We start from the raw sequence: 26,955 nt of genomic DNA, 5'->3' as shown, positions 1-26,955 counted from the left end.
GGGAGTGCGGCCCGGCCGGCCCGCCGCCGTCCCCCGCGGGCAGCGTTCCGCAGCCAAATTAACTGCACCCGAACTTGTAATGATTTCGTAATTGATCAGAAACCACGAGTGGGGTAGAGATGGAAATCGGCAATCACGGCCAACGGCCCCGAAGAGTTGTAAAACGTGGCGTTGCTCCTTTTCTCCTGTGAACGGCATTAACTCCCTGGGCCTTGAGGTGATGGTGCCGCCGCTTAAGGCAGCCCAGCTTACACGGCCTCCATCTCATATACATAGATACATGATCACTCATGGCAAGAGCCCCAGCAGACACTTCACAGCAGTTCTGCAACTGAGACACTGCAGGGATGGTGCCATTGCTGCCCTTCCTTTTTCATAGGGGGGAAGGTTGAGAATACTTTTTTTTTTTAACTGCTTTTCTGTAGTTTAATGATTCACTGTAGGAAGAAAAATGTGAACATAATGTTATTGTGCAATTCCTGCCTATTAAAAAAAAAATCATTCCATGAAAGAAGAGAGGTGATGAATCCAAAGATTCGTACAAGCGATCCAAGAAAACAAGGAGGCTGTAGGCCCCTTCAGGAGCCCTCTAGGGAATGGAGCAATGCCTGATAACAGTGGGGAAACAAGCCTCACAAAACCAAGGGACTTGGAGATCTAGCTATATATCCCATTTTAAAAGCCACGCTGCAAGCTAGGAAGGAGCCAAATGTGTCAGAAACACACATCAAACACATGGAGTATGTATCTAATACATCAGCTACGTATTAGACAGATAAAATCTAACACAGCATATTCCAAAGTACACAGACAAAGCCATGGCCGAGAAGCTTCAACTAAACGGCCAGAGGTGTGATGGATCCTTGGCTGACAGGAGCAGAGCTCAGACCCAAGGACTTCAATCCTGCATAATTGTGGGTTTGGGTACTGCTGCATTGTGTCACTACTTGCTACTGCAGACACAGCTCTCAAATCTAAAATGAAATAGCAGGAGGCTGTATTTTATCTCTTTTCCTCTTAAACCCAGGTAACCTTGGAGCAAATTAAATGGGTGAGAAAAGCTGAGAAGTGGGATAAGAGAAGCAATGAGCGAGTGTTAATTTCCCAGGGAAATGAGAAGCTATGTAGTTCAGCTACCAGGCCACAGTCTGGATAAACTGTTATTACTTCTCACATTTATTTGTTAGTTTTAGTTTATTTACAGTGTTGTTATCTACTTTTACCATTTTTTTTAATTATGTTGAATGTCTTTTCATCCCAGGGTCATGAGGTGGTAGACGTAGTCAGGAGGACGCTGCCTGCCAGCAGCACAGCAACATTTGTTGTTCTTGCAGCTATGGATAAACATAAAAACCGAATGCTACAAGCCAGTAGATACAGAAACAGTTAACCAGAAGTGAACTACTTCATTTCACTAACAGCAGATTAGTTTCATGCACAGGCACTCAGATAACCCCATGCAGGAGAAGAGCCGCAAGTTTCATGATGGAAATTGCATCAAATTAAAGATCAGAGGGCAGATGACATCTCTTTCAAGATGCAAGAGTACTGGTTGTGGAAAGTTAACAGGCTCGGTTTAGCTTCGTTCTTTCCTCTGCCAACAGGTAGTTCCTCCAAGTCTCTCTGACCTTCTTTCTTGTCCAGTGACTTTGGGGATCCCCCTACTTTCTTCTGGAAGGTGGAGGACCTTGCCCGTGGCAGAAGCTGTATTCTGGACTTCAGGTCATCTTTGTGTCCACAGCCTGTCCATATTCTGTGCACCTACCTCTTTTGGCAGCAGAGCCAGCAAGGGTAGGATGGGGATAAGCAGGGATGTAGGAGTCTGAACATATCTAGCCAAGAGGCCAGAAAGGATTCACTGGACAAGATTTTTGATACTGCCTTCCAAGATGCAGAAATTCTTCTACAGGTCAGAAACCCAGTATCTGTCTAACAGCACCTGGAAATCCTCCAGGCCCGGGTGGTTCAACATCAGCAACAACAGCAAAGATGCTCCAGTTTTGGACTGACCTTGTAAACCACACTGATGCTGTATTGCTGGCTTCTGCCCCAAATTCCACCCCATCCTCACAGACAGGGGCAGCTTCCAGCCTCACCCCACTCCCCTGACAAGCAGGTGCTGTTAGCACTTGCCCTGCAGAGAGGCAGGAAGAGGCACCAAAATGTTAGCACAAGTTACCCAAACAGCAGCTTATCTGAAGAAAAGGTGGTAGGCCAGAGGTGGCCTGGTAGTTGCCATTTGGACCATGCTAGTCCAAGCCTTGTATCTGACATAAAGTAAGAAGGGGAACAACAGTAGTCATGAGGAGGTACTGTCTTGTCTTATTACCTGCCCCAGAGCACTGTGGTGTTTGCATCCCTTCAAGGGACTCAATATATTCACTCCCCAGCCATTCTGCATATGTCCTCCTCTCTTCTACTGGCACGATCTTAATAGCAGAATCCTTAAAGATCAAGTCTTTTCCTTGAAAAGTTGAAGAATCAAACATTTTGAATCCATTTCCATTGCTGCTATTTCCAAAGTAGACCTGGAAACAATGCAAAATTTTCATTTTGTTGCATCTTGTTTTGCAAGATTAAGTGCCACATTCCTCTTGTACAACATGAAAGATGGTATGTACTGTTTTGTAGATGAAAAGTTCCTACACAATTGCAGAATCTCTCTGTTATGTGTTTCTTTTTACGTGTTCCGGTAGGTTAGATAGAGAATTCTGCCACTGGCAATTACAAGAACATCACTTGTAATTTTGTTTCTTTAGTTACTATCTGGGAAGAGCTGTATTTTTTAAAAGTTCTTCTAAGTATTGTTGTGTAATATAGGGTTTGGCTGCACATGAGTTCCAGAAATGACTGAAGCCTAGCACAGAGATAACTAGTTTAAAAGCAGTGTTGGATACTTTCAGTATTGACTGGAACCTAGCTGTGGCAGCCACACATGGTCTGCCTAGACGGTTTACCATGTACACGGCTGCACCATAAACATACCAAGCAACGTTGAGTTCCTAGGAAAATTCCAGCATGGAAAAGTGTTAGCATGTACTCTATTTCTTGTAGACTTCAAAGTCATACAGTTTGGGAAAACACCTTAAGCTCCAGGAAAATTACTACTGAAACCAGTGGCTGGGCAAAAAGTTGAAATCCCTTGTGCACCAGGGTGGTTTTACTAGGAGAATTACACAGGTTATATTTCTTCCACTCTGTCCCACTCCAACAACAGGGCTCTGCACAGTGCACATGCTGCCAGTCTCATGATGCAGGGGACATAATATGGCAGTATGGTCCTGTTGTCTTTATCTTTGGTCTGTGTTAGACCATACGTAACTCCCCCCAGTATAAATGGATTATTAATACCTGGGCTTTGTCCAGTAGTCCATAGAGAGCAAAAACACTGGTATTTGGGTGAACCATAATGGCCTGAGCTGGCACCCGAGCCAGGTGACACTCAGCAAACTGTGTGACTTCAGCACGGGCACCATTTGGACACAGTAACTGGAAATCACTGGACTTCAACTTTTGGGCCCAACTATCAGTATTCTTACCTGAAAAAAGAAACTGGTCATTGTCAGTCATTGAATGCTTTAGAGCAAAAAGGTTCTAGAAAAATTACTGAAATAATAGAGACATGTAAAACTAAGTACCATCTGTGTTCTCAAACACTGTCGAGTGCTTCACAAAGGCCACATCCCCCGAGTCCTGTGCCAGGCACCTTTAGGAAATGAGAGAACAATTCAATTCAAAGCACGTTTATGTGAACTACATTTTTTTCTAATAACCAATAGTTTTAGGATCCAATTTTTCTTACATACATTCCTGCAAACAAATGCACTGGACCCTAAGGTAATAAGCAAAACCAGAAATGAAGCATCTTGAAAGGAGATAAAACCAGCATCTTTGCAAACTGTTAAAAAATATTCTGAATTAAGAATTATAAGAGAGGAATACAACAGAAAATTTGGTTAAAAACAGTGTGAGAAACAACAGAAAAGGCCAATATTAGATGAGGAAAGAAACAGAAGACATTATGTGATACTCAGTGTAGTATTCCTTATCTGCTAACAGTCGCTTTCACTCCTTTTAAATCACGTACAAAGCATATGTCATTAAGACTTTTTTGAATAAAATAATTTGAATGTGTAACCCAAGAGTTTATCACATTGTGCACATGTCCAAGTGTGCACACTCACACGCATACCTTTTTTCCTCTTCTATTTCCAAGTTAGAGTGACCCTGGTGCTCACACAGACATTGCTTTTACAGCCCTGTACACTATAGATACCTAATTAATCTAACTGCAGTTTCTAACAGTACTGTTCCAGAACTAAGTTCAATTTCTTCTAATTTTCTGAAGCAGAAGCAGCTGCTTCATGCAGCTGCAACATGCCAAAGGCACCCTAGAATCTGCTCCTCTCGTATGAATGTGGTATCCCATTACAGAGAGTTTCGGGGCAGAAGTGTAGAACACCACACCTTTACCAGCATTTGCTATTTCCCACATTATATTGCAGTCTTGTCTAGTGCATGATATAACAAGCACCACAGACTGTTAGGAGATTTTCACTAGGCCTGAAATATGAAGTCAGCAGACAGAAGAAATGCATGGCACTTGCTTCAGGCAGCAAGTAATAGATAAATAAAATCAACCTTAAATCAGTGAGCTGGCTGAGCTCTAACTTCCCAGGTATTTTGGGTAGTGTGTGCTGGCAGAGGATCTGTGAGTAATAGAGTTTAGCAGTGGTAACTTGTAGTTTATCCTACAAGTGTTTTCAAGAAGAATTTCCTAAAACAAGATCATTAGACCCACCAATCAAGAAGATGTAAAGCTGTGACTGAGCATGGTTTATGTAGTACAAAACATGAGGGGAAAATTATTATTGCTAACAGTTATCAAAAATACATATATTTCATGTGTACCTGGCTTAACATGAGCAGTTATAATCAAAGTTCTTATCACCATGTGGCTGACACTGTCATGCAGAAAACAGAGGACTCGGTAGGTGCTGTTCAGTGCATTCCCCATTAGAAAAGGCTGTTCCCAATAGATTTTTCTGTACTCTGCGCAGTTTAATTTGCCCCAGGCAGTGGGATATATACAAACTGAATGACGTCTCATACCTCTAGTCAGGTTAGTCTGAAGATATCCAGAGTTGAAGGAATCTGGAAATCTGAGGCTGAATTTTAAGCTCATGTCAGTCACCTTCCATAACTCATTCTTCTTTTGGAGAGGATCACCTAAACATCACAGTCAGACTCATCCCTACCTTGCAGAAGATTGTGACCCTCCATTTTTCACCCAAATCCTAACCTTTTAAATATCTAAAACTTTCCACATCACCTGAAGAATTAAACATCTTCTCTAAAAAAACAAAACAAAACAAAACAAAAAAAACACCAAAGAAAAAAAAGTCATGATATCGATATGAAGTTTGGGCTGTACAGGCACTATTATCAAACGCACAGCCTTAGACTATGAGCAAGGCTCACACAGCCTGTAACAGCATTTGCTGCTTATTCATTTGGTGACTGGTAGCTAGCTCTGTTGATCTATGAAGTACAGCAGAGGATCTGGAGTTTGCCTGCAAGGCATGTATCACAGCAGAGCACCTGGACACAACTAAAGGTGATTATCTAAGTCTAGCACTTCAGTATCTACCAGGCAGCTGCTGTTGAAGTCCTCTCCCCTGAAGGAAAAAGACCACTCACTGCCAGCTGTTACATGCACCATTACTTTCAGAGGTGAAGTCAGGAAAAGGAAGTGCTACTTCCACATTTAAGACTTTCACAGCCTTTGGGTATGGTCCCATACGTAGATGGGGCTGTTACACAAAGTATTTATTCCATTTTATATTCTCTTCCCCTGTACCTTTAACACATCTTGGTTTGAAAAGGTTTTGATACTTGAACATTGGCCATAGCTGTTCGTGCACTTCAGAAACCTACCTTCACATACAGCCACCAATGAGCAAGGATAGTGTAGACTCACTCCTGGCTCCCCATCACTAGCCTGCCACTCAGCATGGACTTACAGCAGCCAAATTCTGGCTACTGTTTGCCTGCTTCCCTCCTAAAGCTCTTTATGGGTGATCCAACCATTCAGAGTGGCAGGCTGTCTGTCACACTAGACTAAAGCAAGACTGGAGACAGATGACAATCCACTTGGTCGTCACTCAGTAGGTGCCTATTGCTCTGTAAACAGACATATGGATTTGGCTGTTGGTCATCTGGTTGGCTGTGGGCCAAGAAACTGGCAAAAAGGTTTTGTCATGATCTAATGTAACACCTTGTGACATACCTGTATCGCTGAAGACATCTGGGGACACATGTCCCACTTCATTTACGGCACGTGCCACCTAACTGTAGCAACCATCACCACTTTTTGCTGGCTGGGATGGAAAATAGTACCTCCTTGCATTTTGACAAGCTGACAGACTAAACAACAACCATATGTATTAATTACCTGAAGGCTCCACTGTAGCTGTAATAACGTTCTTGGCTACTTGCACTGCATTTATTGTTTCCACTATTATCTCCAATACATAGCTGACAGAGTTTTGATGGGTAATTGTCCTGCTTAGCTGAAGGCACGCAGCTGGCAGAGAAAAACTCACTCACAGCTGGGGAAAGAGGGACAAACCAATACAATGAGTGAAAAGCGTAAGCTCTTAACAAGAAAGGCAGTTACACTGTCATGAAGTTATAACCAATGCAGGTTTCAGTAGAACACTAGAAAGATGAGTTACAGCTGCCTTCCTGTAATTCACTAACTATAGCTTTTAAAGTATTTTTCAAAGCACCATTTAGCTGATCACGTAATGAAACCAAAGAGCTTCCTGGAAGGTAGGAAATAGGCAAGCAAAATTCAATCTGGAGTCTGATGGTCATAGACCCTTTGCTGCTTGTGCTACATTGCTCCATTATTAAATACAGTTTGAAAATAAATGCAATAAAATGCAGAACAGGGATACATTTACTGCAATGACACCCCAGAGCTGGAATCCCCCAGAGGGGATATGTCTGTATAGACAATATGAGTTTCTGCGACTATCCTAGTATTGATATCTGGCTTGGGTCAATGTCCTCAAGCAAGAGCTAAGACAGACAGGTGTGAAAGCAGAATTTTCCAGACCGTATGATAAGCTTAAAGTTGATTACATGCAGAAAGCAATGGACTCTTCAAATGCATTTTTGAAAACTGGAAACGTTTATAAACTAAAAAAAAACTAAAAAAGTTTATGTTAGAAAGACATTGACATTCTAGAGCAAATATGTGGAAGCAGAGTAGGATGCTCAGAGGATTAGGGCATATGACATAACAGGCTGAGAGCTGGGTTTAGTCAGCCTGGAGGTAAGACAACTAACAGTATATTTCTATCTGCATTTACATACTGGGTTTCTCAAGAAGACAGAGCCAGATCCTTCTCAGAGGTGCAGGGCAAAAGGATGAGAAGCAACTGACGGAAGTTACAAGAAGAAAAATTCTGATTAAATATAAGAAAAAAATGTTTTATACCAAGGATGGTCAAACACTAGGACAGGGGTCCAGCAAGGCTGTGTGTAATCTCCATCCTAGGAGTTACTCAAAACCTGCCTGGACATGGCCCTGGCCAATCTGATCTAACTGGACCTGCTTTGAGCAGCTGGTTGGACTAGATGACCTCCAAAGGTGCCTTCCAATGTAAATTAGACAGTGATTTTGTGATAAAGGAAAGAGGGAAAGGAATACTTTTGCGTTAGATGTAACATGCTCAGTATGACCCCTTCATTAGTCTTCTCTGGTGGCAAACTTAGAATTTCAAATCGTTACATTAAAAATGCAACACCCCTTCACAAACAGATAAGCTTAATACAGAGCTATGAAATATCAAAATTACTTCCCTAATGAAAATTTATAGTTAGACTGTAACTGTATTTTTGATATGTAGTACTATTGTCTTACCTTGAGGAATATTGCAGTCTCTGGTCTTAATAACACCCCTCTTAATCAGTATACCAATGGGGATATTCCATCCAGCAGTTCTCCCCAGTCCTGTGTGGCAGGACTTCTTCCCTTTCAGGTCACTGATTGTGAATGCATTGGACGTATTTCGTTTCACTAATGCCACAGCATAGTATGCATTGCTGCTGTCATCAGCTTGCAGGAAAAAAACAAAATACATTATAGCTTCCCTTAAGCAGTCCCACTGCTTAATGATCATCTACAGATCCATTACAGTTACATGGTGCCACCTTCAGTAGCACCAACAATCAGCCAGTCAGGAATTACGAATGTACATGTAATTGTTCTTCACTTCTACTACTTCATAATTTTGCATTCACTTAGAGCCTGTATACTGGTACTGCTATGCACCGGAACTGAATAAGCTAGACACGAACATGAAAGTGTTCTTGATAACATCAGCTCTTACAAATACAACCCTCTGAAAAACAACATTTGGGTCATTAGTGACTTAGCAAAACTGCTTCAAGAAGTTATTTTTATGGGAAAACTCAAACCTCTATGAAAATTTCCATGAGTTTTGCAGCATGTTGAAATTCTACCTTAGTGACACAATGTCCACAAGCCCTCTTTTCATCAGTGACTCTGAGGGAGCCACACTGACAGGAAGAATTTGTTTCTAACTAGAGTCTACTGTGTAATTTTTGTATTTTTGCTTATGTTAAAAATATTTTGATTTTGTGAAGACTATTTTTTTCCATTATAAATATTTTTTGCAGAACTGAAAAGACAAATAAAGAAGTACAAGACTCAAAACTGCCAAAGACTGAACCTGGTCCTGCAGCAGAACAGATAAAAGCTGCCACAAACTCACTGTAGGAACCCATCCCATACTTATTTCCTCTTCTATCCATGACGTGAGGATAATAATTCTCATTTCCTTTGAAAACAGCTTTCCCAGCAGGGCTAGGGAACAGAGGCTGTGCTTTTAGAGCTGTTTTCAAATAACCTGGAAAAATAATGTCTATATTTATGTTTCCTGACCTTACCAGAGTAACTTTCTCCAGCAGCTGGTACAAGGCCATATGTCTTCCCAGCTGTGTAAATATCAGCTCCACCCAGAACTACAGCATCACTTTCCTTTTTCTGAAAAAGAAAATAAAATTTAGGGTTTCTGTGAAAAAACACCTCCCCTGCTACAACGACGACATCTCTAGCATCATACCTGTTGCATCTCAAAGCACAAGTCTGACAGCAAAAGAGCAATACACTGCTGAAGAAAACCCCCAAAACCTGCATAAAGCATCATCAGTGAAATGGGGACAGGAGATTTCATATATATGCTTGAGCTAAATGGGCAACCATGCCCTCATCACAACTGAAGATCATCAGGGTTCAGGCCCATCCATACCACGTGAGCTACAGATCACCTCCATGAAAACCAGTATTCCTTATGGTCACCTAGGTGTACAATATGTCTGATCCCACCTACCCAGCAGAGAGCAGCTTGTGTTGATTTGGTTTATTGCACACGGCTTGTAGCAGCCTACCTGGATCAGCTCCATGCACTGTTCCTTTGTCTTGGCTGAAATACACTGAATTGCTGGTTTCAAATTCTTTTTCTTAAAGGCAATGGCCATTTCACCACATTTCCATATCTCCTCAGTGGATACAACACACCAGTTCAAGCTTTCTGGCAACGCTGCACAAAATTGGAAAGCAAATACTACAGTTCACTTCCTTTGTAACAGACAAAGAGGGGTACACACTGCCCACTGTCACATACGTACCATACATCTTAATAAAAAAGTTTACTTGTATGTTTCTCTCCATCTCTATCTCAGACATACACCTGATTAGGAACCACAGAGCTCTCCAGTTTAGTGGTATGTCCACACTGCAAACCTACCCATAGCAAAGGAACAAGAACTCCCTACGATTGCTGACCATTAAACATGGTGATAACGCATTAGTTGAGTGCAACAAAAAACCACCCTGAACACAGGCTTCCTCATACCTGACAGTCACTAAGCAACACCCAGAAGAGACAAGTCTGGGAGGTGGGGGGCTTTGCCACAGCACAGAGCACGTCTGGGAGGCTCAGTTGCCATGATTATTAAGCTTCTTGAGGCAGGGATTCTTACAACCTGTGTTTCTGACTGCCAGAATGCACATCAAGTCATTTCTGCATTCCTCAAATAGTATAAAAGGTCATTAACACTTCAATAAAGAGCAGCTGAGGGTTTCTGCAGCTTCTGGAAGAAGTTCTCTGCTAGGAACCCATTAATCCGTTCTTTATAGACTACCTGAGGATTTACACAGCAACATATTACTATTTCCTCTTGTTAGCAGGTAAGAAATGAAGTACCAGGTAGCAGTAGCAGCTTACCAGGTTAATGTCTCACATACAGCAGAAAGGGTAGAAAACACTTGCATCTTGTAACACAGTGTTTGCACAGGCCTATTTGCACAGGAAAGTATTCTGAAATGTGATACTGTTTCTAGGTCAAAAAGTAACTTTTCTCCATGCTGAAAGATTAGAGTGGCATCCTGCCATAATCCTCCCAACAGTCAGAAGAAATTAAAGCAGAATAAAGATGGTCTTTGTTATCAGCTATTTTTGTTCATGGTTACAAATAGGAATCTAAAGTTGACTTACTGTTGGGGTCACAGCTCAGGGCTTGCATGGCGTGAAGATACTCATCACCCAGCCATGCCTGGTAATTCTGAGCTGTGATTGCAGTGAGCTCTGTGGTGGAGTCTCTGAACAGAAGATTCTGGGCACTGTAGGCTGCAGAGTCAAACATCTGAAACTTGGTGCCTAACCCATTAAATCTTTGCTGTAATGTTAAAGGAAGAAAAAACCACACCTGTTACACACCCCTCGACCTGGGATGTGTGACATCCCATAGCCCTTCAAACCCCACAGAGCTGAAGGCACCCAGATATTCAGCCAGGCGGGTGGGAGAACCCCTCTAAAATGCAACAGTGATCTTTTTTTTAAAAAAAAAAAAAAAAAAAAAAAAGTGTCTTACTTGTCCCTGATTCAGGAGCCGGAAGACAACTGTCCCATCTGTATCAGGCCGTACAACCACAGCACGAGCTGGAATTCGGGCCAGGTGGCATGTTCTCCACTCTGTCACATCAGCTGTGTTGCCATTGCGGCATAGAAGCTGGAAGTCCCGGGAGCGAAGCCGCTGGGCCCACGAAGAAAGACTTCTTCCTAAAATCGGACAGAACATGCTTATGGAACAGACATCAGGTGGGGTTGATGCCTCTGGCTCCACATCTGCTCTACACATCACATGCAGAGCAGAAAACCTCTCCTGAGCATCTTTCAACTATTCTTGACCACACGGTATACCCCATACATCTATGTAGTCCTTTAGTTTTGTATCTCCGATAAGACAATAAACAGCTTAACACTTGTGAGAGTGCATTGAACTGTACTGGGGTCTACAACAGTATCAATAGCACCCCAAAGTCTAGGATCATCATATTCAACATTTTTTGTTCTTTTTTTTCCTCTATAAATGATGGTCAGACAAGCCCATGCTATTAAAGTAACACTGTGCTCAAGGTAGATTTCACAAAGTGCTGCATAGGGCAGGCCACATCTCGATAACTTTCTGCTAGTCTGCTGAAATCCTTGGGTAGGCATGAGCAATGTAATAGCCCGGCTCTGTATAAAACTAAGAGTTTAATGCTGTTTAAGCTCTCCTTCCAGAAGCAGCTTAAGATTCCACCTCTAACCTTTACTGAAACTATCAAGCATTTTAAGGGGGGGGGGGGGAAAGGGGATCACATGGACTCCTCGATCTCCTCTATCTCCTGGTGCATGCATCTGTGGGTACATCTGGTTTTGCTATTACAGCATTTTTTGCTGTTTCGTCAATTCAAAATAAATCAAGCTTTTGACATTATACTGTCATTATAGACACAGTACTTCAGACCTTGCAGTCACTATTCAACAAGCTTCTGGATTACTCACCATCTGTATTTTCAGGCACCGTGCTGTGCTTCACAAAAGCAACTTCTCCAGCACCTTCAGCCAAACACCTAAATAAATATAAATCCAACCACAGACATACATTACAAAGCACAGCTCCTGTGCACTGGACACTGCCAGCTGGCAGCTATGTAGGAGCTTCCTTCCATCAGCCACAGACACTGACCTATTTCCTTGTGCTGAGGGGGTTTTGCTCAAGGCAGAGACTAGTGGCTGTTAGAACATGAAGTAAACTATCACTGTCATTGGTGAACATGGACAACATTTTCAGTGCTGCCCGGTACAAACACCATGACCTTCTTTGTCCAGGAGAGTTCTCCAAGGCACAATGCTTTGGGGAATACGCAGAGAGGAGCAAGTGTTTCACACAAGCAAATTCTGCTCTTGCTCAGTCAATGCTATCACTCACGGACTGGGAGCTGCAACACAGCACAGGGACAGGAAGAAGGGAAGTAACAGAAAGATTGGTGTGCAGAAACAGAGAGCAGAGCAACTCAGTAACTCAGAGCAACTGAGATGGGATGGCTGAAATAGCCGAGTAGGGTGGCAGTTCAGCTCTGACTCCAAGGTCATGAGGTTTTACTGGGGAAGATACAGCCAGCTGAAACAAACACTCAGACTTGCGTCAACAGCTGCTGGACAAAGCAAACAGCAATGGGATTTCCCTGCTCAGTATAAGTGCTAAATATCCATTTGGTTTTTGCTGGAGTCTCTGGGTTTAAAGCATGGTTGTGCCAACACAATAGCAGATCAATCGGAAGTTCTCTGGCTTCAATTCCCTGTCAGTGAGGCTTGGATATGATGGCTATGGATAGAGCATAGCGATAAAAAATTGACAGAGCTGTGATTTTTACCTGAAAGCCCCGCTGTAGTCATAGTATTGCTCTTGGGAATTTCGTTCACATTTGTTCTGCCCAGCCGAATCCCCTTTGCAGAGCTGACAGAGGGATTTGGGATAGTTTACACCATTTGCTCCAGGAACACAGCTTGCATTGAAATAGTCACTTACAGCTAAATACAAAATAAGAATGAGAAATTTTTAGCAATGAATAAACAAGATCCTACAATCTCATTTTAATATATCTACACAGTACATCTCTAAAAACATTTAGAAGGAATAAGTAATTTTGTTCTTAAAAGATGGTTTCCACGTTTAAAAAAAAAAACCCACACCCTGCAGTCTTCATCAGACCTAGGTTAGATCTATTCCGTCTTACAAGGAGCAAAGCCAAGGAACAGAAGAGCAACTAGAACCACACGTTTCTGTCTACTCAAAGGGTCCCAAGACCATACAGAAAGGCATTGCTGAAGAACAGATCTTTGCTCTGTAACTCTTACCTTTTGGAAGGTCACATCCCATTGCTGCCAGGCGCCCGCTGTCAACCAGATAACCCACTGGCACATCCCAGCCTGCAGTTCTGTTGATGCCTGTGTGACATGAACTGACTCCCTTCAAGCTGTTGATGGTGATGTTGGAGCTTTTCCGTACCACAGCCACGGCATAATAGGAAGTTCCAATCTCTGCAGTGTTGGAAGAAAGTGAAGCAACCAAAGCAGCCTTGCAGCATCATTACACTGAGACACAGTGATCTGTGGCCTCTTGTGGCTCCCCTACCCACAGGCAAGTCACATTGTTCACATCCTTGGTGCAAACCTGCTGACTGTGAGTGAATGCCCTCCATTATCTTTTCAGTGTGCAATGTCTTAGTTAAAGGCCACAGGCAATCTGCTCTAACTTTGAAGGGTTGTGGGATGAAAGACATCCAGAGGTTCCTTCCAAGAAGAAATTTGCTATGATTCTAAATATATTTGGATTGAATTGGTGCCAATATAATTAATAGTAAAAAAATATATATATTTCCCAGCTGTCTACTAATTTATCTTAATTTTGACATAGCATAGCAAGTTGATGTCTCTGGAGCATCACAGTTGATTTCATTCTCTTTGTTTTACAGTTTGATTTAACTCAGAGTCAGGACTTCAGGGTCCGAAGTGACCATAATAAGGTCATCAATCTGACTGTATTTAGATCTGAAGTCATTAAATTTCATTCAATTTTCTCTGATTTGAGCTTATAACCTGACTAATGGAAACAGACAGCCTCTGGATCATGAGGCCCATTTGGTTTTGAAATACTGAAGTACGGTTCCCTCACCGGGGTCATGATGTGGTTAACAGTGCAGGGGGGGCTGCTGCAGGTCATCCAAGTCCCTATGGACTGAGCCCAGCAGGTACTTCTGAGGATGCCTGGGCCAGATCACACTGAAACCCAGCTGCAAACCATATCCAGCTCCATCTCACAATAGAGTGGCGGCACACTGCATGCAGACTGCTTCCAGAGCTGCTCCTTCCCTTAGGTCTCTGAAAGTTATGGGGGACATCTTCCAGCTCTGAATTACACAAACATGTTGACACTAAGCCCTTAGTCAGGATGACAAGTCACCACTGAGTTGCTGTCTCCTTCTTGAAAGGAACTCAAAGCTTAATGACACCCAGATAAGGAGCAGAATCTATTACTTCCTTTATTCCAGCAGGTAATCATATAGACTACTAAAAACAGCATCTAATTATTCAAATTTATGGGATTGAGTGATAAATCTAGTGAGAATTTATGCTTTGCAATTCCTTAATTTTATCTGCAAAGTCTGGAACGCAGAAGACAGTAAGCAGTGAGACAGTAAAAAAACTCAAAACCAACAAATGAAACCAAAAAACAACCAAACCCATCTATTACAGGAACAGCTATTTTGACCTAACTGCTTTAGGACAGACCCTGCCACAGCCCCGCGTTTCCTGTTTCCCCCACACATTCTGTTACGGGCAGGAACATCCAAGAGGGAACCTGACCATTACCTACTGTTTAGAGTCTTCAAGAAGAGGACCGCAAAATAAAATGAAAACAGTAAAAATCCATAAAGAAAAGCTCGTATTAAGTAATCTAAAAGTTATTTAGTCAGAATATACCTTGATCATATACTTCCCCAACCACAGGTTTCAGACCATGCTCCTTTCCAGCCTGGTAAATCAAACGTCCATCCAGTGTCACTGCATCTGCCAAATCATCCTGCAGACACAAGGGCAGAATACACGTCGAAGCTTAATTATCGGTATTTCTCAACAGCCAGAGGCACAGTACCCATGAATTTAACAGAAGAGACCCCTTAATCTGCATTTGTGAGTTTTCTCCAAGAAGTTCTTTTAAAGGCACTCAAATTTCAGAAAAATGATTACCAAGAGGTATTTAGAATTTCAAAACCACTTCCTTCAGAAACAATGCAGAAACAAACCTCAGACCTTGATGGCTTCACTAGTCTTCATGGTCCAAAGGAATTTTAGAAATGGATCCTGCAGCTCTGTGATGAATATTAAGGCCAATCAATTTGGCATTTCATTCATCTCTATAGTTAGTGCCCCAAAGCTTGAAGATTTAAATAAAGTAAATATATTTTTGAAGTCATACACAGATAGCTTGAAGTAATGACTTCTGGGGCTGGAAAATCTGAATGCCAAAGTGCACTCGAAATCAACCTTAAAGCATGCTGGCTTGTACCTCAGAAGACAAACAGCCACACATCTTGGGAGAGGGGAAAGAGATGGCAGTGCATCTCACAGGAGGAGGAAAGCATCTAAAAAGACTGTCCAAAGTGGTGGAATACAAGTCTGGGGCATCCACTGCTGGGAAGGCGTCCAGCAATACCGTATCTTTTCAGCTGACTATAATGCCAAGCTGGCTGAAATCCTCCTACAGATGCAAGATTGCTCTGGAGAGCACGGGATAGGACTTCCCACAGCAGCAAGGACTAGAGAACTGCTATACACACCTCTGATCAGCTGAGCCTGGCCCTCACTATGTGCTGAACCCAGCGGAAGCCAGGAGGGGCATCTCGCACAGAGACGACACGTGGCTGAGACAATAATCAGCAGCTTGACATTTTGCATTTCTAAGCTGATTCCAAGTTTCTTATCAGTTCATTTAACCTCTGGTTCAGCACTGGAGGGGGTAATTTAGTTTACCCATCCCCTGGCAGTTTGCTGAGCATTGGTGAGGGTAGTGCTATGACTACGTTGCCTAGTATACCACAGCAATTTCCCCAGGCTGAGCCATGTAAAAAGCTTGAAATTTTTTTAAGGGATCGTGTGAAAACATAGGTAATACATGGATGTTGATACCTAGATCAGATTTGAAGTTGCCATGTAATTTGAAATATTTTACTTACGTGGCTCAAGGGAGAAAAAAGAAGGTATTCATTAATTAGCTGAAACAATGGATGACCTGAGAGTTCCTTCTCATGAATGAGAGTTGAACAAAGCTTCAAGAGAACTTGGGGTTGGAAGATATTTGCATCTTGAAGAACAGGCATGATCTTTCTGGAATAACCAGACCTGATATTCCACCAGTGAGAGTAAGAGCACTGGACAACAGTTTAGGAATCAAATGTGGCCTGTTGTTTAGAAAGGACAACAGACAGTGAGAGGAAGAAGAGGAGGTGGGAGTTAAAGAGGAAGAAGAGGAGGTAGGACTGGAAAGGCTGGCCACAGAAGATGAAGACTGTATTACATGGACATATTTCCATGTGAGATAGCACTTTTCAGATTGGAAAGGTGAGCCTTTGAGCTCTGTTTAGAGCAGAAAAACCTCCTGTCAATAACCTGGGTATAAATAACCAAACAAGACAGAAAAAAAATGCCTATTGTTGTATTTAATATAGATAGTTAATATAAATATAGTTATAGTTATATAGATAGTTATATTAATATAGTTGATATACATATTTAATAGGTACTTAAAGTTATATTTAATAAGTATAGTCTACAGACCTCTCCTTCAAATGCATACAATCTGAGGTGGCATATCAGCAGCAGTGCGGGTATTTTTTTTTTTTTTGGTAGCAAGCATTTGCCAATACATTTTGCAAAAGCACAGGATTATTCTACATATGATTTTTTGATAAGTATATGTGCAATGGTAATACCTTGTTAATTATTTTCAGAGGGACTTAATTTCTGTGTGTCAGAACATTTGAGAATTACCTACAGAAGTGTTTAAAGACCTGCTGAATAGCAGCTCTGGTCACATTAAAGATTGTCAGGTTCCCTAGTTTAATATTTAGACATTTCTCAATTTTTAAACACCTTTAAAGAAAAAGGTTTTTCACTTTATCAATGTGCTAACACATGCACAGGACTAAGTCCAAGTTATGTAGTGTTATAAAAAAGCGTATCTCTGCCTCTTCAGCCATTGCGTCCCACTCCCTTTTTGGCCCCAAAGAGCAGAGTTCAGTGTGAATGCGGACTCAGGGGTTCCACACAGTCCTACACAGAGTAGGCCAGCTTAAACATTTAGTAGATTATTAGCACAAGAAAAGAGGTCTCAAGGACAAAGACTCATCTGAAGCCTTACAGTGAAGATTCATTTTATCAGAAAGCTATGTACTCACACTTTCCACCTGCAGGTTTGAGTTCAGCTCATCAAGTTTTATAGGAATCCAAGGTTTTAGACAAGTGGGCTGCTTGCAATGACTTACAAATGCAATTCTGTGCGCACTGTGTTTCAGAAGCACTCATCAGCCCTTTTAATAACCTGCTTTGCAGAGTCTAACAGGTCCCCCTCTGTGGAAGGCAATGCAACCAGCTAAGAGGTTTTAGGAAGGTCTGACATTAGATTCCTGTTTAATCCCCGAGGTAAGATCCACGTAAGTATCAATATCCACTCCTAACATTCTTCAAAACAGTCTTGAGTCCCTCGCTCAAGAACAGTATTTATCAAGAGGCAACGCGGTAGTTTTAGTAGTCAGACAACTCTTCCGCTTCTGTTAACAAAAAATTACAAGATACCAATTTCTGAAATTTGTTCCTTTTTTCTGGCCAGACAACCACATGCCTCATCTCCCTTCAAACTACCCTGCCAGGTCTCGTCTCCAGGCTCTGAACCTCTTGTCCTTGACAGGCTGCCTCTCCTCCACAAAACCCTGTTTTTTTTGGGCATGTCTACACAGGATACACAGAAGAATGTTATTTATTAACATTAACAGCCAGCCATCCTCCTCTTCCCCTCACACTCTGCTGTTAAAGACGACCATGCTTACCCGCCTCCACATTTCCTTCAATATCCACTTGTTACCTCCCACGCCTCCTAAGGAATTATTTTCCACACATCATTTCACAAAGCCACATGTTTACAGTCTTTAAACCCTTCCACAGAGCCATGTCCTTTTTTGGAAACTGAGCACGCTCTGTGCAGCTGAATTAATACAGCCGGGTTCACGTGCTCTTTGCCCACCCTACTTGCTGCTTTATTTCTCTATTGTACTCCGGTATTGGGAGACTGGATTTGGCTTTACACTCATCTGTATATACAGCAGTTTCCATGATGGGAACTTGAAATGGGAGGTTGATCCAGAGTTTACTGAAATACAATCTACTTACAGGCTCACCAGCACAGCTTTAACTACTGTCTCCATCTTATAGCTCCATCCCTTCTTAAACATCTGCTAAATAAATCTGGCAATTTCCAAATCAAAGATTAGCATTTGGGAGGAAATATTCAAGACCTTTGCTGTGTTCCTAATGGCTCGTCATATGTAACTAGCCAAATAGACGATGCAGGGCCATTCTGACATTCAGGTTCATATGTATAACTTCATGTCTTTTTTAAAAAATACATGCTTTGATTTTTCAGAGACATGAACCCCAAGAAGCACACAGTCAGCTTCCTGGATCATCAGATAGAGCTGTGTACATCGCCACTGTATTATTATTAGGCACATGGGGCAATTAAATCAATGACACTGCTGTCACTCACAACTCACCTTGATCATCTGGGTACAGTTAGCAGCTGACCCCCCTTCTGTACACTGCAGAGGGGGAAGGATGCCAGCCCCATCAAAGGCCTTACTCATGTCATTACACTTGGAAAGTTCTTGCTTGGAGACAGTGCACCACCGAATACGTTCCAGGCCAAGAGCTGTAAACACAACACCAAGAGAAAATATTATAAAACACGTTGGTGCCTTTGTAACAGAGCTTATCATTTCAACACTACTGAAGGGCCAACCTTTCATTCCATTCCTCCTCCCAAAACAGAAAGAAATCAGGGCTCTTTCAACAGTGAGTCTAATTTAGAGATGGTTCCCACTTTCATTCAGATTAACATGAATACTGAGTTTTTTTGGACTGGAAACAAGATAGGCTCAGACTCAGATACTGAAACCTGATGGTATTTATTTCTGACATAAGAAATATGGGTACCACAGAACAGGTCAGTGCATCCAGACTATTCTTAAATCCTTGCAGAATATACCACCTTTTCTCAAGGCAAAAGTGTATAAAATGATACCCTCCAAAACCAAAGAGACTGGCCAAAGACAACTCTGTCTCAAGCATTGTTAGTTAGTACCTGGAGCTCTGCCCCAGCCCTTTTCGGTCTGAATAAAAAAGCACTCGTAGGTGCTCAAGAGTCTTGCCACTAGGCTTATTATGAAAACTAGAAAAGTAAACTCGTCCCTTCAAAACACCCTTTCATAAGAGGCTGTTTCCACAGTCACGAAGCAGCAGTTCCCTGAATGAAAAGACTCAAGTTGAGTAGTGGAGGTTGCACTAATCAGTGAAGAACAGTGTCTTTCAGGAGGCCCAAACACTACCCTTTAAGCACCAAGGCTACAAACACTTTGTTGCTTTTGTAAGGATAAGTCATCATGTGCAAAAAGTGCAGCTGTACATAAAATGTGTAAGCAAGTACAATTTATGCTGATACACAGGCACAGATCATTTTCATAAGCAGAGGGCACCACATTTCATTGCTTTTCTACAATTTTGACTTTTAAGTTAGAGTCTGCTGTAAGTTGTCATGTGGTTTTCTAAAAATTCTTAACTGGCTCTCTACTTCTCCACCATCGTCATGCAGCTGAGATACCACATGTAACTCCGCAAGTTAAAATGACTCCACTAGTGCTCAAAAGTAGCTATGCACATTTTCTGGCTTAGTGGCTGCAGACTAAACAAGATCATTGAGGCCATAAACCTTGTTTTGCACCCAACGCTGAAAGAGAGGGCTTGGCTTGCTGTTCCACTGCAACTCGGAGCCAACTCTACTGCTGTCAACAAACACTAAATCAGACTTGGAAACCTTACAGGAAGTTTTCATGGCAGCATGCGCTAGCAGAGGGAGAAACAACTCCCCACCTCTGAGTTGCAGGAATTCTGAGAACCAAGAGGGTTAAAAGAAAGGCACAACATGGTCATGGTAAAAAGGCACCTCATGGAAACTCAACATCCACCTCATCTCCCTGGGTGCAATGTTCACCATTAATTTCTTCGGGCAGGAAGAAGAACCTAGGTTTTCATTGATAAAGTTTTGTTTGTTTGTTTTTTCCTCCTAAACATGAGCGATTGGAAATTAAATTGGGGTCTCAGCATCTCAGTCTGTATGACTAAGTGCCATTCTTCAGCATCAGCACTCTGGTTTTAGATATAAATACAGAGGAGATAATGCATGAATTGTATGAAGAAATCATTAGCCACATACACCTGAAACATGAAATAAAGCTCATTTGGCTCCATATTTCAGCCAAACAGTGAAACAGCATGAATGTGTTGCTTTTTTCCCCCTCAGTCATCTAAGAGGTAATTAATTTGTCCCTTTCCAAACTGCTGAACTTCATTGTTACAGGAAATCCAGATCCCGGGCAATTTCCTGTTTCCTTCCTTACAGGTTAACCCATCTGAAGTGGGCTTCAGCACAGACAAAGCTTGTAGTTTAGCCTCTCTTCCTATTGCCAACCAAAAACATCCTAAAACAGCAGGTCAGTCTCTGAACCCAAGTTTATTCTCAATTTTGGCCCTTCTGTAGATATACGTGAAGCATGAAATGGCAGGAGCTGGCAGCTTCCATTTGAAGTATACTCAAGGTCCTAAACACACATATAACTTTATCATTGGCAAACATCCAATTAACTCCTTTGCTGAAAGTAACAGCACTACATTGTGTAACATCTTATGAAATGGCTAATAATACAGCTATTAGTACACTATCAAGGGCTTTCAACAGAAATAATGTTATAAAAAGAATAAAACTAGGATAATTTCTTTTTGAAGAACTGTGGAGCGCTTCAGAAACAGCATCTACACCTCTGGCAAAATTAAAAGCATTCACCATCAGAACTTGGCAGTGCCAGGAGAAAACCAATATGTCACACAGAGCGCGATACGTGGAATAAGGCAATTATTTCTGTTTTTACAAAGTAAGTGTCATAGAACTGTTCACACTTGTGAGAAACAGACACCACTGAACCAAAAGAAGTAGATTCAGTGCCGGGGAAATACAACATTTGACACCAACAAGTGTCATATACACATACATGGTGTTCAATACAGCTTTTTCTACTCCTTTTCTATTTTTTCCATTCTTTCTTTTCCTGGCCATTGGTTCTTAAATGGTTCTAGTTTCCCTCTGCTCTCTCACATCACATATAAACCAACCCCTAAGACACCAAGCCACAGCAAAAGTTTTTGGAGGGCACTTACCAGCATGAAAGAAGAGAAGATAGAAGACATTTCTGAAGGTCTTCATGGTGCAAATTTTAGGATTTTTGCTTTTTCCAGCCTTCAGAACCCCCAGAGATCAATGCTTCTGCAAGTGTGCTCTCCCCAGCCTGCTCTTTGGTGAAAATCAGCAGCATTCCATTGTAGATGCACTTTGTTCAACAATTTATCTTGCTTACCTTGGCACACGTCACCTCATGATGACTGCGGGGAGAAAAAAAGCCTACCTCTCTTCACACTGCCTCTACACTGGCAAAAAAATTCCGACTAGGAAATTGCAAAATATCGGAGGCACCAGCGAGGTTGTTACTGCTTTAGCACCACCTATAGACTCAGATAAACAGCTACACACCGACTCACAGGGGTAAAGCAGGGCTGTGTAAAGTCCTCGTCAATTATGAGTTCTATGTATTCCTTATCTGTCAGGGCTCAGGAAGCAAAAGCAGATTCAAGCTAAGCACTTTATCTGACAAGAGCTGATGGTCACTTTTTTGGCCACATTCTCAGCATTTTCATTAATTTCATAAAGCCATAATAAGAAACCCGGGCTTTTCCAATGGTGAAGCCCGCGCACTCCAAAGGTGGTACAGCGGTGTGCTAAGTGCACATCTCCTTAAGATTAATAGCAAGTGCTATGAAATAGCTGAAGTAGTTTCATTTTTTTTTAAGGTTTTAGAGAAGACCCAGGAAGGCTTCTCTCTCCCAGGGAGAATAAGAACTCTGCTGACAATAGCTCTGTTAAAAGCTGCTGTGACTTTTAGAGTAGCTTCCACAAAGCAACACTCATTTGTTCATTTCTTATTAGTCAATGTATTGTAAAATATATCTTTAAAATACAGAAAGTAAGGTGTACCCAAGAATCAAAGACAAATCAGCACCCAATACTGGAAAAATGAGATCCAGAGAAACAGCAATTACTGCAAAATCCTAAAAATTACAAAGTAAATCAAGTAAACTAGGAGCATCGGGGCTGTCGGAATCAACTTTTCTGCAAGGGCTTAAGGGCAACATCTAAAACAAACAAAACCAAAAATGCAAAAAAGATACACCAGCGTCCTTGGGGTTTTCGTTCTTTGTTTTCTTAAGACTTGTTCTCACTCTAGCATGACAACCATGTAAGTGCTGTAGACTTTAGTCTGAGTGTAGTATTTAATGACGCTGGCCTACAACAAGGCAAATGCCTTGGAGAAAAGTTCTGTGAAAATTATTCAGACACCCCAATATATGAAAGAGTAATTCCTCACTTATCTCTCAGCTGAACAGGACTCCTGATGAAAAAAAAGTTAAAAAAACCTCTGTTAAAGGAAAAAAATTTATGCAATATAGAGATCTCAGATGTTATGATTTGCAGATTTGATAGATCCTTTTTTTTTTTTTTTAAGTTGTTCTGTTTTAAGATGTCTCACTAGAAACCTCAGATAGTCATTTCCAAAGAGACAGACTGTAGCACACTTCTAGCTCCTTTAAAAATGCATGACATTATTTATCGTAAGTTGTATTTTTACACACCTTGCACTTCCATTGAGTCTCAAAGACAGCACACCTACTTCACAAATCTAGAAAAACAAAAATTATTTTGGGTCATACATCAGCAGGTTACACTTACTGTAAGTCTTATAAGCATTCCACATAACACCAGCAATACTTGCATCCCAGGTTTAAACCTGCATTTAATGTAGTAACTTCACCGGCCCCAGTGTGGTCGCCACTGTTCCTCTAACACAGCATTTTCACTTACAGTCTAAGCCAATTATCTTAAAATGCTACAACATCTCTATTTCTTTTGATTAAAAACACACTTGACAAATATATTGTACAATAAAGTTTATTAGCCGTTCTCCTCTTTCTAACAAATGGAATGGATAGTGTTGATAATTCTTTACAAACCAAAGCTAATTTGGTTGTGTGACTGCCCCATGACTGCCGTAAGTACATCCCTTTTATAAACAATCAGTTTCAAATAAGCAATGGCAGGTACCAAATAATACGGGAATTAGAGAATTTCATTACTGAAGGTAGTTCCATGTTTTGGTAACAACATATTTATAACATTCAGCACAGAAGTTTGTGCATTGCAAATGGAACATGTACAGAGAGATAAAATGTATTGTTGACTCTGAATTCTCCCTTTGGTTAAGACATGCATATTGGGGGGAGGGAGGTAGAGAAAGACAACAAACACCTGAAATTCTGTAGAAAAGAGGAGAACCTGCACGTATTTTTTTTCTTGTAACTCATATTCCCTGGACTTTAGGCCCAGCCACCATAGCCCATTTTGCTTTCTTGTGATTAAGGAAGGTAAATTCTAATTTGTATTTTCATTCAAAACAAAAAGCTAGGAGTAGGTGGTAAAAGAAAAATATATATTTTTTATATATATATTTATACGTGTGCGCAACTATGTAAAGAAAATAATTCCCATAGTTACAGAGTTTAGTTAAAGAAAGTTTAATATATATATATATTTATTATAACAAAATAGGCAGTTATTGTGGGTAAAATATTCATTAAAATCTGACCCCTAAGAACACACACATTTTTAGGCTACGAATCACTCTCTCATTGCCCTAATGACCATCTCTGCAGCTGCTTTCTGTATTACTGCCAATGGAAATTTGGCATTCCCCTGAAAAATACAAGGTTTCCTAGCACCTAAACATATTTTAGGCTCAAAAAGTGTGATGACCATTATCTAGAAACAATTTCCGTAAGACACTGTAAATAGTGTTTCACAAGGAAGATTAAAAACATTACACATCTTTGTCCCTAGCAATTTTATTGGCAAAAAATGAAAAAATAGATTATAAGAATATCCATATGAAATTATGAAAATGAATATCCCTTGAGGAGTAGTAATGGGAGTTAATGAAAATGTTAACTCAAAATTTGAAAGTTTCTCTCTAACTGCCTGGAAAGGAAAAAAAAAATATTGTGAGAATAGAATTTAACTCAGAAAATAAAACCCGAAATTGATTGCCCTGACCAAACCATGCTATTAAAGTTAAGCGTGCAAAGTTACTCATGATTTACAACTTCCTTGAATACAACTTTTCTTTCAATTGTTATGAAATTTTAAAAGAATGTCTATAAAGCTTTTTTGAAAAATCTTTGAAAGTTACTTTCCCTTAAACATTAAGGAATTTTACCAAGCAATTCCCTCCCACCCCCACCCCAAACTAATAGCTGGTCAGGCCATTCCACTGTCATGTTTGAAAAATGGCAAACCAACAACACACAATAATACACATTATTTAAACTAAGAGAGACACCAAATGTAAAGCATTATGGGAACTGCAGAATGTGATGGTTAGGGTATGAACCACGCTGGAAAGAACTAGAGGCAGGCTCCACTGGAAGGGCTTAAGAGTCGTCAGATGTAATAGGTGATGTCAGTTAGAAAATGAAAAAAATCAAGATCTGTTTTCATAATTTTTCTTTTGCTGGAACCCAGATGTAAGGCCCAGACTGTTCCTCTATGATCTGTTTCACTTGGTTGTAGATTTCTTCCAGTGTGTCTCCTTGGACAATAGCTGCAAAACATAATGTGGCAATCAGCAATCATCCTCCCTAGCTCCATACAGAAACCAAGATGTTCCAAGCCAAGCTGTTCTTTTCATTTAGAGTGGCAAGAAGATTTAGATCGTTGAAGGAACGGACACCCACTGAGATTTCTGGTTTCTGTGCTGGAGTGAAGCACGTTGCTGATGGTACTGCAGGACACACAAAGCACCATCTCTCCCACTCAGAGGCTTGGGGTTAGGAAGTGGTTTTCACTGTACCACAAGTATACATCTACAACTGAGGTGTTTTTTTTTGCTTTTCCTAACCACATGTTAGAGTTTGCCTGAGTCAATTCACATCCTCCATGTGCTTATTCACAACTTCCATGTGTGTTTCCAACACAAAAAGGCAAGACAGAGTACAGGGCTGTGTCCTCATGCAGTCAGAGTCGGGCTTGGTGTAATGCAGACTGGTGAACTCCTCAGCTGGATCCTGAAACTTCATAGCAAGGCTGGCTGACCTTGGGATTTCTACCTGCTAGCACTATCTTTGCTTTTGGCCAAAAAGAGGAGGAACTCATGGAGTTTGTTGCCCAGCCAATAGATTCAAGTTTTATAGACAACAGGCTCCCTTACATAGTTAAAAGTACAATTTATATTCAGATGGTGTAAGTTAGATATATTTTCTCCAAGGCTAGGAAATAATTAGAAATGAGCCAATATGGATGTGTTCTGACATAACAGAGTATAAAGTACATTCTGGTGAGAGTGAGGATGAAGTTTGAGCTTAGCACACTTCAGTCTGAAAAAGCAATCGCCATGAGATAGCAACTTCTTTTTAATTAGGATCGCCACCTCAGTGTTGATAATCCAAGAAACAAAAGTCTAGCATGAATGATAATTTTGGAGGCAGGCCAGACTCACTCTTTTGTGCATTAATATATCACTGCTGCTTCTGAGCTTTGCTTTCATGCAAATTACTTCCTTTTTATTCTTACTCATCATTCCTATCTCTTAAAAACTTTCTCCCCATCTGCAGCCCATTGTCATAGTGCCTGTGGGAGGAGAAGGCTGTTCAATTATAGGTCAAGTATCATGTTGACAGCACAACAGTACATTAGAAAGATTTAGAAATATCTTTGCAATGGAAATAGCCATAAGCTTCAGCATCTTACTTCTCTCCAGCTACGTTTAACCACACCTCTTCCAAAGCTCAATACCCTCAAAATAGAAGATGGACATGCTCTTCTTCATGTGCTTCAGTGCAAAGTTTAAGTCTGTTTAAACTTAAGCTGCTGATGAAGTTGATTTCAGTTACCCCACATGATGTGGTATTTTTTAACAGATTAAGGAATGCTCACACTGTTTTACTAGCTGACTCATATGGGTGGCAGCCTCCAAACTGTAAGCAGTAAGTGGGATCTGTAATGTCTTCAAGTATCTCAAACAGATTCAGAAAAGGATTCTGCCCTGAACTGGATTATCAAGGACAGAAGTCTGACCATTGCTATCTTCCTTTGTCAACAAGCCTTATACTTCTGAGAAGAAAACCAGCCCTGAGCACTAGAGCTCTTAAAAAGGCCCATAAGTTTTTAAAACATCTTGAATTATGCCCCTTAATTTCCTGTAGAAGTGCCCTACATAATGCCCTGAGACAACCTGGGAGCATACCAGCTACTAACTAAATATTTAATTAGTATCTATTAAAATAAACTCATTCATTTCCTGAACAACAAACCTTACACACTTGCAAGTCATTTGGTAAGGGATTAATAATAGGAAGAATTTGCAATATATGTTCAGAGTCCCATAACCTTCTGGGTACAGACCGAGAGCTATGGGAAGTGTGGGAGAGCTAGATGCAGTATTGGGATAAACTGTGACAGCTGCAAGGCAGCAGAGAGGGAGTGAGACAGACAAAAAGAGATGGACTCAAGTTACTCATTGTGTGGGTAGCACACGATGTAGAGAAC

At 41.1% G+C, this 26,955-nt stretch overlaps 2 protein-coding genes across 3 annotated transcripts in view; both read right to left on the bottom strand.

Moving 5' to 3' along the window:
- Positions 1-1,263: 1,263 nt before the first annotated feature.
- Positions 1,264-21,675, bottom strand: MFI2 (antigen p97 (melanoma associated) identified by monoclonal antibodies 133.2 and 96.5). Of its 2 annotated transcripts, XM_010281725.1 has the most exons (16): positions 21,465-21,675; positions 18,752-18,906; positions 14,907-15,006; positions 13,281-13,463; positions 12,797-12,953; positions 11,925-11,992; positions 10,969-11,156; positions 10,593-10,773; positions 9,484-9,635; positions 8,983-9,079; positions 7,934-8,128; positions 6,455-6,611; positions 3,639-3,706; positions 3,352-3,539; positions 2,330-2,528; positions 1,264-1,334 (listed from the first exon to the last, which is right to left on the bottom strand). In XM_010281725.1, exons 1-16 carry the CDS (start codon positions 21,508-21,510, stop codon positions 1,264-1,266), a joined length of 2,205 nt encoding a protein of 734 aa, XP_010280027.1. In that variant the 5' UTR covers positions 21,511-21,675. The 2 variants fall into 2 exon arrangements, with proteins under 2 accessions (XP_010280027.1, XP_010280026.1); XM_010281724.1 differs by lacking the exon at positions 1,264-1,334 and having other exon boundaries at positions 2,250-2,528.
- A 2,132-nt stretch (positions 21,676-23,807) lies between these two features.
- The window catches only part of LOC104616654 (disks large homolog 1), a gene marked incomplete at its 5' end in the record, with an annotated part of 43,178 nt that continues 40,030 nt past the window's right edge, over positions 23,808-26,955 (bottom strand). Inside the window, one exon of the mRNA XM_010281726.1 lies at positions 23,808-25,012. Within this exon, the coding sequence (XP_010280028.1) occupies positions 24,906-25,012 (107 nt within the window). The remainder of the gene's footprint in view (positions 25,013-26,955) is intronic.

The sequence above is a fragment of the Phaethon lepturus genome, unplaced genomic scaffold (genome assembly GCF_000687285.1).
Source record: "Phaethon lepturus isolate BGI_N335 unplaced genomic scaffold, ASM68728v1 scaffold50022, whole genome shotgun sequence".
Classification (NCBI taxonomy): Eukaryota; Metazoa; Chordata; class Aves; order Phaethontiformes; family Phaethontidae; genus Phaethon; species Phaethon lepturus.
Note: the sequence above shows the minus strand (reverse complement) of the source record. Positions and strands in the feature narration are given on the sequence as shown.

Excerpts from the sequence above, each read along its gene's own strand:
- MFI2 (XM_010281724.1), bottom strand. The coding sequence starts at position 21,510 with ATGAAGACCTTCAGAAATGTCTTCTATCTTCTCTTCTTTCATGCTG. Across the intron at positions 8,129-8,982 it reads TGCTGGAGAAAGTTACTCTG|CTGATGACAGCAGCAATGCA; the intron begins GTAAGGTCAGGA and ends TTTTCCTGCAAG. Across the intron at positions 3,540-3,638 it reads AGTGTTTGAGAACACAGATG|GTAAGAATACTGATAGTTGG; the intron begins GTACTTAGTTTT and ends TTCTTTTTTCAG.